Raw genomic sequence first — 19,383 nt, 5'->3', positions numbered from 1 at the left:
CCCCCACATCTTCACTTACACCTCATTTTCCAAAGTGTAGGCTGACATCATGGACTCCCTCAGCTTCCTGTCAGCATCTCTGTAGATGCATCCAGATTTCCAGCCACCCTCATCCCCTTCCTTGGCTCACAGGAAAAGCTGGGACCACCCATCCCAGGCTGATCCATCCTCCAGGGCTCGAGCCCATCTCCTCATGACCCCCTTCATCCCTGAACGGCTCCCCTCCCTCTGAGATTTAAAGACTATCTTTACTGGCTGTTTCCATCATCCTGAAAACATGTCCAATGTCACTTGCATCCTAAAAAATATTTCTGCAGCCCCATCCCACCTTCCATGTCCTTCGTAATCGAGTTCTTAGAGCATACACACCTGTCCTTCACTTCAGTTCTCTCCTCACTGTGGTCTGACTTCCACGCTCCCTGTCATTGAAACGCCCTGGCATGGCCACAGATGATCTCTTGAGGGCTGTCCTCAAAAGGTACTTTTTGGTGCTTATATTAATTGTTACCATTTATTGAGCACTTTCTGTGTCCTGGAAACTCTCTACTAGCTCATTTATCTTTGCCACCAACCCTCCGATGTTGGCATATGTATCATGACCAATTCACCAACAAGGAAAATGACACTTCGAGGTTAATCCGTTTTGCTTAAGTTCACCTAGGCAGCAAGTGATGGGGCCAGCATTGCACATGGATCTTCTAACTCCCGAGCCTGAGTTACTAACCTCTGAACGCACTGTGGCATTTGACATAATCGACTCCTTTTATTCTTGAAATGTCTCCTGTTTCTATGACATGGCATTTTCCTGACTTCCCTCCTACCCCTCTGCCCACTCCTTCTCAGGTGACTTCACAGGCTCCTCTTCCTTTCTTCACAGTCCCTTTTAAAATGTCAGTGGATCTCTGCTCATCTTTCTTCTTCTCTCCCCTGGGCTGTCTCATTCACTGCTATGGATTCAGCTGCCGCCCATGACTCCCACATGCCCGCCTCCAGCCCTGATCTCCCCACTGAATCCCAGAGCCAGACATCCAACCACCTGCTCAACAGTGCTATGCCAAGCTCAAGGTGCTCAACCTGACCCTATCACCTTTCCCTAGACTTGTTTCTCTGGGGTTCTATGGCTCAGTGAGCGGCAGCACCCTCCTCCAGGTCCTCAGCCAGCAGCCTGGCACTCTTCCTCGACTCCACCCGCCCCCTCATACCCCACGTCTAATCAGGCTCACTGATGCTCCTTAACACCTCTCATTTCCATCTCCTCCTCTTCCCCCTCATTGTCATTGTCTTAATTTAGGCCTCATCGTCTCTTGCCTGGATAACAGCATCAGCCTCCTAATTGGTCTTCCTCTCGCCACTTGAGCCTCTGCCCTGCTCCTGGCCCTCCACAATCCAGCCTCTGTTTGGACTGTGGGAGAGCTCTTTCTGCAACACAAATCTGATGTCACTCCCCTGCATGAAGCCCTCTGTGGCTCCCCACAGCGGGGAAGAGGAGAGGATTTGGAATGTAAGCAGGTTGAAAGGATGAAGGAGAAGGAGGGGTAGAAGGTTGACTGAGGTCAGGTGATGCCTCACTGCCGGGCGTGGGATTGACACAGGTCACTTTGGCCTTTGATCTTCAACTGCTTGACGCCTGGCATGCCACTCCCTCAGACTCTCTGGGTGGCCCTTAATTAAGTGCAGAAGGTCTGTGGAGGATGACGAGGTGTCTCTTGTAAGGGAGGGGGACAGCCTGAGACCCTACCTCCCCTTCTGCCTCTGCATGTACCTGAGTGTGCCTGCTCAAGCCAGGGCAGAGCACCTCCCACTGGCAGTGGGGAAAGAGTCCTGGCCTCTAGATTTACTAGGGTCATGTCTGAGAGACAGAGGCCCCTGTCCCTGCAGGTGCCGCAAGATGACTGGGGGGGTTACCCCACTGGTGGCAAGGATGGGGAGATCCCCTGCCGCAGGATGCGGAGCGGCAGCTACATCAAAGCCATGGGGGATGAGGAGAGCGGAGACTCCGATGGCAGCCCCAAGACATCTCCCAAAGCAGTCGCCCGACGCTTCACCACCCGTCGCTCCTCCAGCGTGGACCAGGCCAGGATCAAGTAAGGACAGGGAGGGCTGGGCGGCGGTGTGGGGTCGGGAGGCTGACGTGGGATTTCTGTGGGAGGTGTGTGTAGAGTGGGTGCCAGTCAGGTAGCCTGCTTAGGGTTCAACTGGGGTGTCTCATTCCACTCCATGTAAAGGGAGGGCCTTGGTGAGAGTCCCCCTCTGGTGCCTAGTTGGAGGAGTCTCTCTACCCAGGGTCTCCTAAGGGATCTCTCTTTGGGGGTTCTGAGGGATAGGACTTGCTCAGGGGCCCCCGTGCTTTCATCTCCCCTCTCCCACCTCCTAGCAGTCCACTGTTGTGACTCTGGGATTTTGGCCTTTTCCAGCTGCTGTGTCCCACCCCGGATCCACCCCCGGAGCTCCATCCCTGGCTACAGCCGTTCCCTCACCACCGGACAGGTAGGGAAAGGCCCAGTATGCCTGGAGGAAAGAGTGAAAAGGGGATTCAATCCCAAGCTCAGCCGAGGCCTTAAAATCAGAGGGTCTGCCCATGGAGAGAGCTCAGGCCTGGCTCTGGGGAAGCTGGGAAACCTGCCCTAGGACTCCTGGAGCTGACTCAGGCTGGGAATCTCAGAGAATCACAGCCTTAAAACCCACCAAGTGTCCTCAAAGTGATGAGCTTGTAAGGGCAACGCCTATGCACTGGGGCTCTCCATTGCTCATTGCTCCCACCCTGCCCCCACATAAAAGGTAGGATTGATTTGTACAGACAGGGCACAGGCCACACTGCAGTCTCAGAGATGATCTGGGCCTGAATTCTGCCGCCCTGCCCTCTATCCTGTAGAACCACCAGCAAGAGACTTTACTTTTCAACACCTCTGTTTCTCATCTTTAAAATGGCAATGGTAGGGACAGTTATTTCACAGGGGTTTTGTGAGAGTTCAGTGTGAAAACGTATGCAAGCGCCAGGGTACTTGGCCCGAAAATGGCGTTTTATAAATGTGAGTTCCATATCTAAGTGTGGACTTTCCTCTTAATTAGACGGAGGCAGCACTGTTTAGTAATGAAACACATGAGATGGTGTTGAATTCCAGCTTGGCGCCTTACCAGCTGAGTGACCTGGGGCAAGTTACTTGACTTTTTTGAGCCCCATTTTCCCTTTTTAAAAATAGGCATCATAATAGTGTTCTTGGCACATTGCCAGCACTCAATAAAGGTTAGCTATTTTTACTGTATGCTGGGGAAAATGCAATGCAAAAGACTGTCCACATTGACTCCCATTGTTCACTGCTGCAGTCTCTCAGTATTTCTTTGCTACATTGCCCGAACTGGGGAATCTGATTGGCGCAACTCTCTTTTCGCATCAGACCAGCCTCTGTTGCTACACCCACGAGTTAATGCTTAGCCTTCATTTTACTTGACCCATCAGCAACATCTAACAAAGTTGAAGATTCCCTCCTTCCTGAAACACTTTACTAGGTTGGCTTAGAGGACACCAAAAGCTCTACATTCTCCTAGATTCTCTCCCTGGCTGCTTATCCTGTCTGTGTCTTGGGTGTCTCTATAATTCCCCAGGATCTAGACACTGGAGCTTTTGAGGGCTCAGTCCCTGGACCTCTCTTTATACCTGCTTCTTGGGTGATCTTGTCTGGGCTTATGGCTGAGGGCCTGATGACTACCAAATATGTATCTCCAGCCCAGACTCTCCCATAAAGGCCAGGCATGTATGTCTAACTGTATTGAAATCTCATTTGGATGTCTAGTAGACATCTCAAACTTAAGATGTCCAAAACGAAACTGCTGATATACACCCCTTCCCCAATGCCCTCCCCCCGCCACTGCCCCAATTGCTGCTCTATCCTCTGAATTCTCCATTTTAGAGAATGACAACTTTATCCTTCTAGAAGCTCTGGTTTAAAAGCCTGAAGTCAGTCTTGACCACCTTCTCTCTCTCACAACTCACCTCCAGTCCTTCAGCTGATCCTGCTGGCCCCACCTTTAGAATATGTCCACGATCGAACAACCACTCCTCACCACCTCCACTGCCACCGGTTCCTCCAGGCACCATGTCATTTTGTCTGGACAATGGCACTGCCTTCTAGTCGGTCTCCTGCATTTGCTCTTGCTCCCCTTCACCCTCTCATTACAGCCTGCTCGATCTTTAAAAGATATAATCACATTGACTCACTCTTCTGCTCAAAACCCTCACCTTGCTCAGAGTAAACATCAAGAACCTAACCATGACTTTCAAGGCCTGCGTGACCTGATGACCTAGCTGGAGTGGAGCGGCCTCTGAGTTCCTCTCCTAACGCTGCTCCCTTCCCTCCCACTACAGCCACGCTAGGCCCACTCCCTAGGGCCTTTGCATTTGCCACTACCTTTGCCTAGATGTCACCTTCCCAGACACTCCCATGGATCAGTTCCTCACTTCTTTCAGGTCTTTTCCCAAATGCTCTAAAATTTTTTTTTTTTTTTTTTTTTTTTTTTTTGAGACGGAGTTTCGCTCTTGTTACCCAGGCTGGAGTGCAATGGCACGATCTCGGCTCACCGCAACCTCCGCCTCCTGGGTTCAGGCAATTCTCCTGCCTCAGCCTCCTGAGTAGCTGGGATTACAGGCACGCACCACCATGCCCAGCTAATTTTTTTGTATTTTTAGTAGAGACGGGGTTTCACCATGTTGACCAGGATGGTCTCGATCTCTTGACCTCGTGATCCACCCGCCTCGGCCTCCCAAAGTGCTGGGATTACAGGCTTGAGCCACCGCGCCCGGCTAAAATTTTAATTTAATCTCCCTTCCAGCATTTCCTGTCCCCATTCCCAGTGCTGTCATTGTTGAGGTCTCCTCCTCCTTCCTCCTGCCCTTTCTCCTTCTTCTTAGCCCTTTGCACTATCTAACATCACGTATACTTGATATATTTAGCTTCGAGCTATGGCTTATCATCCTTGCTTTATAGAAGATGAAAAAAGTTTAAAGTACTAGAGATGTCACCCTATTATGTCTTGTAATACTTTTTTTCCATATATATATATATATTTTTTTTTTTTTTTAGTATTTAGTCTATTTTTTATTTTGTTTAGTATTTGCCTAGAACACCTTTTTCCATCTTTTGCTTTAAAGCTTTTTGTCTATGTCTCAGTTATATTTAAAAAAAATAGTTTATAGCTAGATTTTACTTAAATCCATTCTGATAATTGCTTGAGAGTTTAGTACATTTATATTTATTGCGGTCACTGATAATCTGTGATTACCCCTCGGCCTAAACCTAGGGTAGTGTGATGATCCTAACTCTAACCTGTGGGTTTATTTCTGTCATCTTATTTTGTGCCTTCTATTTATCTTGCCTTTGGGCTGATGCTTTTCTGCTCCTTTGCTGCCTCCTTTTGGTTTGAGTTTTCTTTATTCTTCTCCCCACCAAATCCCACACTGGTTTAGTAGTTATGTATTCTATTTTATTCTTTACGGTTACCCTTATGATTTTAATATGCATATTTGACTTAATGTCTGAAGCTGCCAGTTTTTTCTGTATTCCTCCTGAACAATGCAGAGACCTTAGGACATTTTGATTTTGATGACCTCTTCCCTTCTTGTTCTTCTTTTTTTTTTGGCAAAAAAAATTTATTTTCTCACAATTTGGTGGCTAGAAATCTGATCAAGGTGTCAGCTGGAGTGGTTTCTACCATTCAGTGACTTGTATTTTTATATTTTTTATGTTGTTGTTTGGAGAACAAAACATTTTAAATTTGATGATGCATAATTCAATTTTTATCTTCTTGATTGTGTTTTGGTGTAAAATTTAAGAAATCTTTGTGTATGCAAGGTCACAAAAATTTAATGTTTCTCCTAAGAATTTTATGGTTTAACATTTATATTTAGATGTATGACCCACTTTGAGTAGTGTGTGTGTGTGTGCACGTGTGTGTGTGTGTGATTCGAGTTAGAGGTCCAGCTTTATCTTTTTGCATGTGGATATCCAATTTTCCCAGCATCGTTTGTTGAAAGGCTTTTCTTTACTCATTGAAATTTCTTGGCCCCTTTTTCAAAATCAGTTTACCATAAATGCATGTGTTTATTAATGAATCTTAAAATTTATTCCAATGATCCGCATGAGCCTGTCTTTATGCTATTGCCACATGCTTTGATTGCTGTAACTATGTAGTAAGAATTGATTTTGGTAAGTTGAAATTATACAATTTTGTTACTCCTTTTAAAGATTGCTTTGTGTTTTGTGCTTCCTTTGCATATACACATGGATTTTGGGTAGGCTTGTTGATTTCTATAAAAAATATAGCTGGGAATTTGAAGGGATTGCTCTGAATGTGTAGATTAATTTATGGGGTATTGTATTCTTAACATGATTAAATATTATTGTTCTTGAATATTGGATGTATTTCCATTTATTCAGTTCCTATTTTATTTCTTTCAGCATTTACTTTACTTTTAATTTTTATTATAAATTGACAAGTTGTAGGTGTATATATTTATGGGGTACAAAGTGATGTTATGATTTATTAATACAATGTGGAATAATTAAATCAAGTGAATTGACATACCCATCACCTCAAATACTTAGGTGATCTTAGGACACCTTAATTTCAATGACTTCTTCCCTTCTTGCATGGACTTATTGCCCAGCATTTTAGATCTACCTTTTAACCTGTCAAATTAGTTTTTATTATTATTGTTACTTTCTATGTTATTAGCTCTTGATTATATATACTCATATCTCTACCTTTTTTACTCCTCACTCTACCTCCTTACATCTCATTATTTCCTCCTAAAGTATATTCTTTAGTAATTTTTTTCAGTGAATATCCGTTAGTAGCAAACTTTGGCTTTAACAGAAAATATATTTTACCCATACTGTTTGATACAGTTTAGCTTATTATGGGAATTCTAGCTCAGCATTTATTTTCTTTCAGTGTTTTGAAGATATTCTTTTGTCACCCGTCTGTTGTTGCTGTTAAGGAGTCGGCTAGCAACTTGATTGTCTTTGTAGGTAGTTTTAATTTCTCACATTTTGCTGTTGAGATCTTGCTTTGATTTTATTGTTCTGCAGTTTCACTATGCTATGTTCATGTGTGTGCTCTACAGATCTGTGGATTCATGTTTTTCATCAATTCGGGAAAATTCTCTCATGTTATAGGTTGCATAGTATATCTTTTCCCCGTTCTTTTACTTTCAACCTGTTAAGGTATGTCTCTTGTAGGCAGCATCTAATGAGTCTTTTTTTTTCTTTGTCTTACCACTCCACCTTTTGAATGAGTATTTCATCCATTCATGTTTTATTTAATTTAATTTATTTAATTTTTTTTGAGGCAGCATCTTGCTCTGTCACCGAAGCTATAATGTAGTGGCATGAACATAGTTCACTGCAGCCTTGACCTCCCAGGCTCAAGCAATCCTCCCACCTCGGTTCCACAACTAGCAGGGACTAGAGACACATGCCACCATGCCCAGTTAATTTTTGCATTTCTTGTAGAGATGGGGCTTCACCATGTTGCCCAGACTGGTCTCAAACTTCTGAACTCGAGTGATCCAACCACTTTGGTCTCCCAAAGTTCTGGGATTAGAGGCATGAGCCACCATACCAGGCATCTTAATGTGGTTATTGATGTGGTTGGATTGTCTCATATTATTTTTTGATCCTCTGTTTTTTCTTTACTGTCTTGTATTAAATCAATAAATATTTTAGTGTACCATTTACATTTCTTCATTAATTTTTTACTATACTTTTTGAGTTACTTTCTTAGTGGTTGCACTAGGAATTACAATGTATATCTTAGCTCATCAAAACATAATTATGATAAAATATAGAATATAGAAGTGTTGCGCTAATTCATTTTTCCCCCTTTGTGCTATTACCATCATCTATTACCTATATATGTTTTAAATCTAACAGTTGCTGTAAACCAACATTGGTATTATGATAAGTGCTTTGTATAATCTTATGTTATTTAAAGAAGTTAAGAGAGGAAGCAAGGAAAATATATTTATAGAGGCTCTTATGTTTACTCACATATTTACCATTTCTGGTGCTCTTTGTTTCTTCTTGTCTATTTGAGTTACCATTGGGTGTTACTTTCTTTTCCTTTTAGCCTGAAGGACTTCCATTAGTGCTTCTCATACTATAAGTCTTCTGGCAATAAATTATTCAGTTTATATTTATTTGAAAATGTTTTTACGTTTACTTCATCTTGAAAGAACAGTTTTGCTGGATATAGAATTCCTGGCTGACAGTTATTTTTCTTTGAGCAGTTTGAATATACCATTCCACTGCCCTCTGGTGTTCATTATTTTTTATGAAAAGTGAGTTGTTTCCCTCTATGTGATGAATTGTTTTTTCTCACACTGCTATTAAGATTTTCTCTGTCTCCAGCTTTCAACATTTCAAATGTAATTTGTCTGAATATGGGATCTCATAGTGTTTAACTTACTTTAGGTTCATTGAGTTTCTTTGATCTCTAATGATTTTTGTTTTTTAATTAAAATTGATAGCAAGGCACAGTAGTGGGCATTTGTAGCCCTAGCCACTTGGGAATTGGAGGGAGGAGGATTGCTTGAGCCCAAGAGTTTGAGGCTCTAGTGCACTATGATCATTATGATTGTGCCTGTAAAAAGCCACTGCACTGCAGCCTGGGCAGTGAGACCTTGTCTCTAAAAAAAAACAAAAACAAAAACAAAAGCAAAGTTTTTGGCTGTTGTCTACTCAAATATTTTTTTCTGCCCTATCTATTCCTTTTCCTCCTTTTCCTCCTCCTCCTCTGGAACTCCCATTACATGTACGGTAGTATGCTTGATGTTGTCCCATAGGCCTCTGAGGCTGTGTTCATTTCTGTTTAATTTTTTTCTCTCCATGATTCATATTGGGTAATTTATACAGATCCATCTTCATGTTTACTGATCATTTATTATGTTGAGCCCCTCTACTGAATTTTTTATTTCAACTATCTACTCTTCAGCTCCAGAATTTCCGTTTTTCCTTTTTAATCTCTCTTTGTTGTGATTGTATTCATGAAGTCATTGTTGTCATGCTTTCTTTCAAATCTTTAAACATGGTTTCCTTTAATTCTTTGAATGCATTTATAATATCTGCTTTGTAGTCTTTGATACATCCAACATTTGGGGACATGCATACCTTCTTGTTTATTTGCATGTCTCATAATTTTTTGTTAAATACGGAACATTTTAGCTGATATATTGTGGCAACTCTGGATTCTTATGTTTTCCTCTTGAAGATTGTTATTGCTTTGTTTGTTAATCCCTGAATGAAATCTGTCTTCCCTACAACACGTGGCCTCTGATGTTTCCATTCAGTTTTATTTCCTTCTTATTTTTATTTTTAAGCCCTGTTTCTTAGGGGTTCCCCCGTATCTGCAAAGCTTAGTGTTCAGCCAAGGATTTTTCAGAGACTGTGCTCAAGAATCTCAAACTAGTTAGACTTCCTCTCTCTGCCTGTAGTTCTATGTGTGAGCTGGGGAGGGCAAAGTTCAGGTTGTTTTGAAACCTACCCTGGCTTTTAATCATCACCAGATTCTTTTGTTTCCCAGGCACATGTATATAGGCCCCATTGGCTAGGGATGTGTGGGTGGCTCAGGCTTCTCTGGTCTCTGCTGTGCATTCACCCAGCTTCTAGTTAACCCAAGATATGTGGAGAGCTTATCAAACTTTCTATGTCTGTCTCACCCCCTGGAATTTTCTGATAAATTCCTGGTTAGTTTGCCAGTCCACTGCTTGCCCCAAACATTGTTGAAACCCAGCCTAGCAGTGCTGCTAGCCTTCCCTTTTCTTGGCACTATAACTGATAATGCCTCAAATTAAGTGAAGTCCTCTGGCAGAGACAGTGAAGCAGCTGATTTTTCACAGGCTGCATCGCCTTTGTTGAAGTATTGCAACTGATAGTGTTGGGGGCTTGGTGAACAAAGGCAGCCTCAGGCAAGGATACTATAGAGTCATACTATTCTTACCCAAAGTTCAGTAATTTTTATGAATACGTGTTTCTTTGTTGTATGCCTTTGATTGATTTTCAGAGGGATAAAATGGTGGTTTTGACAATTTAGTCCTGCTTTAGAGTCTTATTTTCTTCTTATGTTTTCAGTTTTATCTTTTAAGCTTAGAACTTTTAAACATCATTTAAAAGTTATTTTGTTTAAGCTAAAGTAACACTAGCTACTATAACAGAGAAATCTTGAATTCTCAATGGCTTTACTCAATAAAAGTTTAGTTTTTGTGTATATCACAATTTGTATTTTCTATTGCTATATAAATTATCCCCAAATGGAGTGTCTTTAAACAACAAATATTTATTATCTCACAGTTTCTGTGGGTCAGGAATCTGAGAGCAGCTTGGCTGGGTGCCAGTAGGTCAAATGTCTCACAAAGTTGCGATCAAGGTGTTAGCCAAAGCTGCAGCATCTCAAGGCTTATCTGGGAGAAGATCTGCCTCCACTCGCACTCACATGGCTGTTGGCAGGCCACAAATCCTTGCTGGCTACTGACTGGGGGCATCAATTTCTTCTATGTGGGACTCACTACAGGGCTACTGACAACATAGCAGCCTGCCTCCCCTAGAGCAAAGGCTCTGAGAGAAAGAGAGTAAGGAAAGGTGTCGCAGATGGAAGCCATGGTCTGTTTGTAACCTAATCTCAGAAGTGATATCCCATTGTATCTGCCATATTCTATTCATTATAGGTGGGTCAGTAAGTCCAGTCCACACTTATAAGAAAGAAATTACACAAGGGTGTGAGTTCCAGGAGATGGAGATCATTAGGAGCTATGTCAGAGGCTGTCTACCATGTACTACACTCATCTTCAATGGAACTTTATCTATGGGAAGCATGAGCAGCTTGAATTAGGAGTGAGTTCCCCAGGAAATATTTTGCAATTGCTTCTGTTAGAATATCCCTGGTTTGGGACTATTTTATGTTAATTTTTAATTTTGGGGGTATGGCCCATGAAGGTTCATGCAGATACACAGTATCTGTCTGTGTGAGGACCAGCTTGTAGGTACAGATTCTTAGGGGATTTGCCTCTTTTCCCTTCCCGCCTCCCTGTACTTCAGACTAGCTTTCTTGTCATCAGCCTGTGGTGAAGACTAATTTTTTTATTCTCGTTTACATTTTCATCAAAGATTTCACTTTTCCTAACTTTATGCAGGTTCTCATTTCCAATTCCATGCTCCATGTGGGCCTAAAGCCTTCCTCCTGTGCCCAAGTGGGTATTAAAACCTAAGCCTTTGCCAAAACACTGAGACCAACAGCTCCTGCCCCCACCTCCCGCCTCCACTGGGCTGTTTGCAGCATTGGCTCACACAGTTAATATTCTGATTTTCCAGTCTCCTCTTCGCTTTTGTCCCCTGGGGACTTATCTAGCTTTCTTGTGAGCTCAGCTATGCATATAAAGCAACATTTGTTATATTTTATCCAATGTTTTGAAATAGGAGAGTTTTCTAAAGGTTATCTAAACTAAATAACACATGTAAAGTACACAGGATGTTGCCTGGCCCCCTGTTGGACCCATCAACTCTAGTCTGGACAATTTTCAATTAGACACAAAGCATTTTTACTTTAAATATTCTGTGAGCTTGGAAATGGCTACTGATTCTCAGTCTAGTTTGGAAAAAGGCTAAGGATCTCATCCCAAGAGGATTCTTTGACTCTGACTTTCCTGTAAGTGGGTGTTAGGGGAAGTAGGGTGGAAGTCAGTGCAGGAAGGAGCATTCACAGCACACTGTTACAGTTTTATAATTGTAAGGTAGTAAAGATCAACTTGGGTGCAGTGTTTCTCTGGGAGTCTCTCTGAGTCTGTTTCCCTTGTGTTCTGGTCTCCTGTTGGAACACTAGATGCTCCTCTTGGCCAGCTCAGCTGGCAGGTGTATGACCTGAGGGAGTTGTTCACCCTCTTTCGTCTGCCTTGGATAGAATTGGTAGTGAGTATAGCCTGTGGGTGGGATTTCAAGAGCTTCGGAACCCCAGGGAAAGAGGCACTTCTTATTCTGAGTGGTATTGTTGCTGTGATTTAAGAGCCTCTTGTTGCCAATAATAGTAGCTAAAGTTTATTGAGCATCTACTGTGTGCCAGATATTATGTTAGTGCTTTACACACAGAAGAGGACTAGAGAGACAGAAATATATGACAGAGTGAGATTCCTATCATCCCTGGTGTCCAGACTCGAGATCAGCGTGCTTTCTGCTAGGGTTAGATTAGCTCCCCTGTGCTCCAAGAGGGATACCCTGGGCTGTATTTGCTCTAGTTGGGGAGTGTCTTGAGCTTAGCCCATAAATAGCAGGAGATAGTTCAGTTCCTATATTTTAGGAAATACACTGGCAACTGTTGTCCTTGGTGCCTCAGAAATGCAGACAGAAAGACTGAGTGGTAGATGACAGAGCATCATGGTGAAAGCCACGACTGTCACACAAGTGTGACTTGTGACACTCAAATATGAGAGAACTTAACTTCTACAGGATCTCAGATTGATTTTTCCATGACCTGTGATTTCCATACACTTGTAATGAAGCTACTTTAGAAAAAGCTTCAAGAAGTCCAGGCAAACCGTTTTAATGACTGGGCCCACATTGGAACCACTGAATCTAAGTCTCCAGCAAATTTGGCTCTGAGTTTCTATGCAGTTAAAGCAAGAGAGGTGTTTTGTTAACCTGGGTTCAGATCTTTAGGGTAGGGTCTGAGTTAATGTAGGTTTAACAAGCTCCCCAGGAGATTCTGTTGCTCAATCAGCCTTACATGGGAGCCAGGAAGCATGACATTTAATTTCAGTTTTGTCACCTACCAGCTGGGCATCCTTAGACAGTTCATCTGCCCTCTCTGGGTCTTGTTTGCCCATTAATAGATTGGAATAGAAATGGCTCTATTTGAAGTAGAATCCAGTAAATCATGTTATGCTTTGGAAACTGAATTATGGAAACATTCAACTACAGTTTACACATGGATCAGGCCACTCCTTTGAGCCTCTGTTGACTGCACATAAATATAACGTTGTGAATCTTTCCTGGGAGATGTCACAAGATGCAGCCATGTGATACTTGCTGTTATGTTTGCCATGGGATGCTGTCGAGGACCTTGTCCATGACTTCATCCAATGGAGTCTATATAATCATCCACAGAGGATGATGGTCTCTTAGTCTTAGGGGCAGGAATTGTTGTGGTTCTCATGGGCATCTGGCCTGTGTTTACCAGGTAGGCCTTGAGACCTTTGCATGCCACTAACTGAGGGCTTGCTGTGTGCCAGTACCTGTACCAAAAGCCTTATATGTTTTTCTTTGAGTCCCCTCAATAACCCTATGAAGATGGTACTATCATCTCTCCCATTTGACAGGCAAGCAAGCTGAGGCCCCCAAACTTTTACTTTCCCAGGGCATTCTGCTAGGAAGTAGTATAGCTGGCTGGGCGCAGTGGCTCATGCCTGTAATCCCAGCACTCTGGAAGGTCAAGGTAGGTGGATCACGGGTCAGGAGATCAAGACCATCCTGGCTGGCCAACATGGTGAAACCCTGTCTCTACTAAAAATGCAAAAAATTAGCTGGGCGTGACAGAATGCGCCTGTAATCCCAGCTACTCAGGAGGCTGAGGGAGGAGAATTGCTTGAACCTGGGAGGCGGAGGTTGCAGTGAATTGAGATTGCACCACTGTACTCCAGCCTGGGTAATAGAGAGTCCATCTAAAAAAAAAAAAAAAAAAAAAAAAAAAGGAAGTGGTATAGCCAGCACTTGAATCTAGGTGGGATCTCACTCATAGCCCATGCAGGCAACTCTGAGGCTATACTCCCTGATGCTTTTCCTGCTTGGAAGCTCAGGGTTGAATATGCACCCATCTTGAGCAATGTTCAGGACTTTGTCACCTGTGTTCTGAGTGTAGCCCTTACCTCTGGTGGCAACTTTTCCTACCTTTACTTTTTCTTTGCACCAGTTTTCTCCTGTAATGTGAATGAAGCTGCAACCTCTATGGTATATTTAGTCTTAGTGTGGTGGTGTGCAGCACAGTTCCTTGAACAAAATTTTTGTTTTGCTTCTTTTCATACTTTAACTTATTTTTTTTCTTTTAACACCATGGATTCTGCACCACCAAAATACCAAACACAAAACCAAGAACTTCATCCAGCAATGGCTCAGCTTTCCTCAGAGGGGAAAGGTAGAGAAGGAACCCACCGGTTAAGCCTGGGCCAGAGTGAGTGGGCAGAAGGTGGGGAAAGGCTTGGGACACTGGTAGATTAATAACTTTGCTCCATCACTTACCCATTAGTTTCTGTCCTGCCACTTGGTATATATATGGGTTGCTTTCGATCAATTTTGTAATGTAATAGATTATAAATAATAAAAGGTGTCCTCCAAGCAGTCCCTATCCCCATACTGGGCAGGAGGGTGTATGCCAGGTCCCTGCTCCTGTTGGGATCAGGTGAGAGAAACGTCAGGGGCTGGGACTAGGTGGTGAGGAAAGGAAAACATGGTGGTCTGCAGCCTGGGGTGCAGCCAGACAGACACCTGGAGGAGGCATAGGTGGGGTAGAGGTGGGGGTGTGGTATTTAGAGGAAAGAATGGGCCCCAAGACAAGCCTGGGGAGCAGAATGGGGCAGAGGTGCCCCCATGTTTTTTTTGCATAGAGTTAGGGTTTCTTTTGGTTCAAATGTGGAAGAGTCGCCCACAGCCGCTGTAGATACAGAGGTCTTCCTAAGGCAGAGTACCCCAGGGACTTCTACTCCCTCCCGGCACCTCGTAACTGTCCTCCCTCCCCCCGCCCCCCAGCTCAGCGATGAGTTGAACCAGCAGCTGGAGGCCGTGTGCGGGTCCGTGTTTGGGGAGCTGGAGTCCCAGGCCGTGGACGCCCTGGACCTGCCCGGCTGTTTCCGCATGCGGAGCCACAGCTACCTCCGGGCCATCCAGGCTGGCTGCTCTCAAGATGACGACTGCCTGCCCCTCCTCGCTGCCCCTGCTGCTGTCTCAGGGAGGCCCGGCTCCTGTGAGTACAACCTCCCTGCCCCTGGCCCCGCCCTAGGCTGGAGAGCGCGCGGGGTCTGGGTCCTGGCCATCCCCTCGACAGTGCTGTGAACCTGCGCAGATCGCTCCCTCCCGGGCTCGGGTGGCGCGGAGAGCGTCCCCCGGCGTGTGTGCAGCCCTACGTGGAGTAGGCGCCCCTGCAGGGTCCCGTAGGGCCGCTTGGGGGTGGGAGTCGGGCGCGGGCCCGGGACCCCGGCTGGTCCGCGAGCCTCACGCGCGACGTCTCTGTGCCCGCCCGCCACAGCCTTCAACTTCAGAAAGGCCCCGCCCCCCATCCCGCCGGGAAGCCAGGCCCCGCCCCGCATCTCCATCACCGCCCAGAGCAGCACCGACTCCGCGCAAGAGAGCTTCACCGCGGCCGAGGGCCCCGCCCGGCGCTGCAGCTCCGCCGACGGCCTGGACGGCCCCGCCATGGGCGCGCGCACCCTGGAGTTGGCGCCGGTGCCGCCCCGGGCCAGCCCCAAGCCCCCCACACTCATCATCAAGACCATCCCTGGCAGGGAGGAGCTGCGGAGCCTGGCGCGGCAGCGGAAGTGGCGGCCGTCCATTGGGGTGCAGGTATGGAACGGGAAGCGCCCACGAGGGCTCTGACCTGGCTGGTTGGGGCTGGAGTGAGGGGCTGGAAGTGGCCTTCTCGATATATCGACCTTCTTCGTGGCTTGCCCTGAGCTGCAAGTGGACCTCGTGCCTGGAGATCGACGGGGCCGTTCCAGCCAGCCCTCGCCCACTCCCTTGTCCCTGTCCTGGCACCATCGCCCCTCCTGACTAATGGAGGGCTGGAGACCAGTGGTTGCCACTTTGAGGCCTGTGGCCGACCGCCTGGGTCTCTCATCTTGTTCAGGCAGATGGTTTTTGCAGGACCTGCCAGCTGGCTTGGGGCGCAGCCATTGCTAGACGTTCTCCCCGGGAAGGGCTTTCACCTTGGCGCGCCACAGCCACTGATTCCTCCACCCTGCCACCAGGTGGAGACGATCTCAGACTCGGACACCGAGAACAGGAGCCGGAGGGAGTTCCACTCCATCGGCGTGCAGGTGGAAGAGGACAAGAGGTAGGTCACGGTGGGACCCAGGCTTCGGTGAGGGACAGGAGGAGAGGGCTGCATAGTGTCCTCACTAGCCCAGTCTTCCTGCACATCCTCTTTTCCTGGACGTGAGACCTAGCCTTTTCATAGAGGGTGGTCAGAGTATCCACAGAGGCTGTCCACAGAGATGTCACCAGAGGAGTCATCAAACCTAGAGTTCCTGTGCCCATGCCCACCCCAGGTGTTCAGAGGCAGACAGGAGATACACAGCGGTTGCAGGGAAGGAGAGGTTGGGAAAGGTTACATGTAGGTGCCGAGCAGAAACAATTGTCCTTTCCAGGGGATGACAGGATCTGCCAATCCCTCATTACATCCTGTGGTGTACAAGTATGTGAGCTCAAAAAGAAACAAACAGGAAGATTGCAGCTCAGGGGCACCTGGCAGATACAACACTCCTCCTCACTTGGCTCACACAAGCATTTAACCAGTTGGGGGTTCCTATTACATGCCTGAGTCTGTGGCATACCCGAGATGGTAGAATTACCAGCAGCCACTATCTGGCATTAGGTGGCCTCAGAAAATATTGACTCCTTAATTTTCACTGAATAATTAGCATTGCCAGCTCTGGAGGGGATACCGGAAAGAGACCTCTCTGTTGTTTGGTGCCTGTGGGGAGATGCTTTCCCTAATGACCGTGTGGCAGTGCCATACGGTCATTAGAGATATGGTGTCTGAGAGCTTGCCTGGGGCTGGCCATAATGGTTTTGTGGTAATCTGAGCTGCCTAAGCCATATGACTGGAGAATAAAACTAGTGTACCAGGCCAGGTGCGGTGGCTCACACCTATAATCTCTACACTTTGGGAGGCCAGGGTGGGTGGATCACTTGAGGCCAGGAGTTCGAGACCAGCCTGGCCAACATGGAGAAACCCCATCACTACTAAAAATACAAAAATGAGCCGGGTGTGGCGGTGTGCTCCTGTAGTCTCTGCTGCTCTGGAGGCTGAGGCACGAGAATTGGTTAAACCCAGGAGCCGGAGGTTGCAGCGAGCTGATATCGCACCATTGCACTCCAGCCTGGGTGACTGAGCGAGACTGTCTCAAAAAAACCCAAAACACAAAAAACTAGTGTTCCACCAGCAGCGGTTACTCGCAGCTCTGTTCCCAGTTGCTGTCCTTCCCCTAAATTTCCCCAGCTATTTCTGGAATGCCCTTGGGATGTCTTGTGTGTGCGCCTGATCAAGTCTTTTTGGTGTTCCTGTGGGATTCACCAATTTTCCTGACTTCTGCTTTGCCTCCCTGAAGTTCCGTATGCCTCTGGGGCTGTAAATGCCTTCATCGAGGGTGTCATATGCTGCCCTGCTTGCTTGCATGACTTCTAAAGCTGCTGTCCTTCAAACTTTTACTGTGCCACAAAGATTACAGAAAAATAGCATTCTGTGGCAAACTCAATTTGCAAATCTGTGACTTGAATTATTGAGAGATGGGATAAGAGTCACGGATGGATGCAACTCTATGTTCTGAATCCTACCCACCCCCAACCCTAGTGCTATCCCATGGACCACCAAGCCCACTCACTCCCTTTAGAGGCTTTTTGGTTCCCGGTCTAGAGAGGGCTGTGGAGTGGGGGTTCCCCCATTCTTCCTAATAACCCTTGAATCCTGGGAAGAGTGCTGCAGGTCTTCTAGCTGAGACTTCTGCTAAATCAGTAAACTCTTGTCACTGATTGATTGATTCATTCATCAGATACTTACTAAGCACATGTTGTATAATAGCTCCTATGCACTGTGTTAAATGCTTTAGGAAACATCAAAGATGTGACTCCTGCCCTCACAGAAGTTATGGTCTAGAGGGAAATCAAGGCAATGAATAAGTAATCCTTGAATAAAAATAGACTATACATTATGATATAACAGGTAGTGGGATTTTATTGCACATTTTGTGGTAATATAAAAGAAAAAAGGAGATAAGAGAAAAGGGATGTTATTTAGACTAAGCAGGTGACATTTAAGCTGAGACTTGATGATTGACTAAGAGCTCTCAGGTGATGATTGGAGGGAAAAGCATTCCAGGGAGAGGGAATAACATATGTGGAGGTGCTGGGGCAGGAAAGAGTTTGACATGTATCAGGAACTGAAAGAAGGTCCATGTGGCTGGTGTAGGGTGGGGCAGGGGAGTAGGGAGGGAGTTAATTGGAGAACAGGCAGGGAGCAGGTTATGCAGAGCATGGATATGATAAGGAATTGGAATCTAATTATGAGTAATGAGTAGCCATGAAAAGGTTAAAGAAGGAGTGCAACATGATGGAACTTATGTTCATGAAAGATCAAAAGCTGCTGAGTGGAGAATGAATTCGAGGAAAGTAATAGTGGAAATGAGAAAGCTAGTTAGGAGGATTTTTCATGATCCAGAAGAAAGGTGATTACGTTTTGCAGTATGGTGGCTATCGTGATTGGGATGTTTTTCTTCTGTTGTATTTTATAACTAGGCACTGCTAGTGTGTGGGAACACTGTTAGGTTTTGTATGTTGATTTTATATTCAGTAACGTTGCTGCTGAATTAGGTCTTTCTTACTAGGTCTCATAGGTTATCTGAAAATCATGATGGCCTTCCTATATCATCAGTTATTTTTCTGCAAATGAAGATATTTCTTTTAAATCTGTATTTTTCATTTATTTTTCTTGTAATACTCCATTTAATAGGACTTCTGTTCTCTGTTGAGTGGTATTGACTTTAGTGGCTATGCTTCTCAAGATGATGTTTGCTACAAATTTTGATGGATACCATTTGTCAGATTAAGGAAATTCCTTTCTATTCCTAGTTGGCTAAGAATCTTATTTTTATTTTTTAAAATAGAAAATATGAGTGGAAGTTTATTGAATGCTTTCTCAGAATCTATTTAGATGATCATAGATTTTTCTCTTTCCACATGTAACATGGTGAATTATATGAATGGATTTTCCAATCTTTCATTCCTGGGATAAACCCTGCTTAATACCATTGTCAGTCTGGATTAAACTTGGCTGTGAGTCACGGAGCCTCAGTAGTGTCTTAAAAGTGTACTTCTCTCTCACTTAAAAAAAAAAAAAAGCCAGCTTAGATGTAGGGAGTGCAGTGTCAGGACTCCAGTCTCCTTGTATTTTGTATGCCGCTTTTTGTCCAAGGAGCTGAAGTTCAAGCCCCTCTAGTCATGTCTGCATTCTGAGCAGTGGGAAACAGGAAAGAGGAAGAGGCATGCAGTCCTTCCTTTTTAAAAAGACTTTCTGAAAGTTGCACGCAACCACTTTCATCACATTGGCTAAAATCTCATCACATGGTGGCACCTAGCCGCA

The 19,383-nt window shown here is 45.1% G+C and overlaps 1 protein-coding gene across 4 annotated transcripts in view; it reads left to right on the top strand.

Annotated features, from left to right (window-relative positions):
- The window catches only part of DLGAP3 (DLG associated protein 3), a 62,982-nt gene that overhangs the window by 27,871 nt on the left and 15,728 nt on the right, over positions 1-19,383 (top strand). For 3 of the 4 annotated variants that reach the window (XM_032246860.1, XM_032246858.1, XM_032246861.1), the window contains 5 exons: positions 1,879-2,084; positions 2,415-2,487; positions 14,781-14,994; positions 15,277-15,590; positions 15,995-16,080. In XM_032246860.1, the coding sequence (XP_032102751.1) occupies positions 1,879-2,084; positions 2,415-2,487; positions 14,781-14,994; positions 15,277-15,590; positions 15,995-16,080 (893 nt within the window). Of the gene's footprint in view, positions 1-1,244; positions 1,502-1,878; positions 2,085-2,414; positions 2,488-14,780; positions 14,995-15,276; positions 15,591-15,994; positions 16,081-19,383 lie in introns of those variants that run through there. The other variant, XM_032246862.1, reaches the window with a different exon arrangement.

Source organism: Sapajus apella, unplaced genomic scaffold (assembly GCF_009761245.1).
Source record: "Sapajus apella isolate SASKATOON/1434 unplaced genomic scaffold, GSC_monkey_1.0 scaffold62, whole genome shotgun sequence".
Taxonomy (NCBI): domain Eukaryota; kingdom Metazoa; phylum Chordata; class Mammalia; order Primates; family Cebidae; genus Sapajus; species Sapajus apella.
Note: the sequence above shows the minus strand (reverse complement) of the source record. Positions and strands in the feature narration are given on the sequence as shown.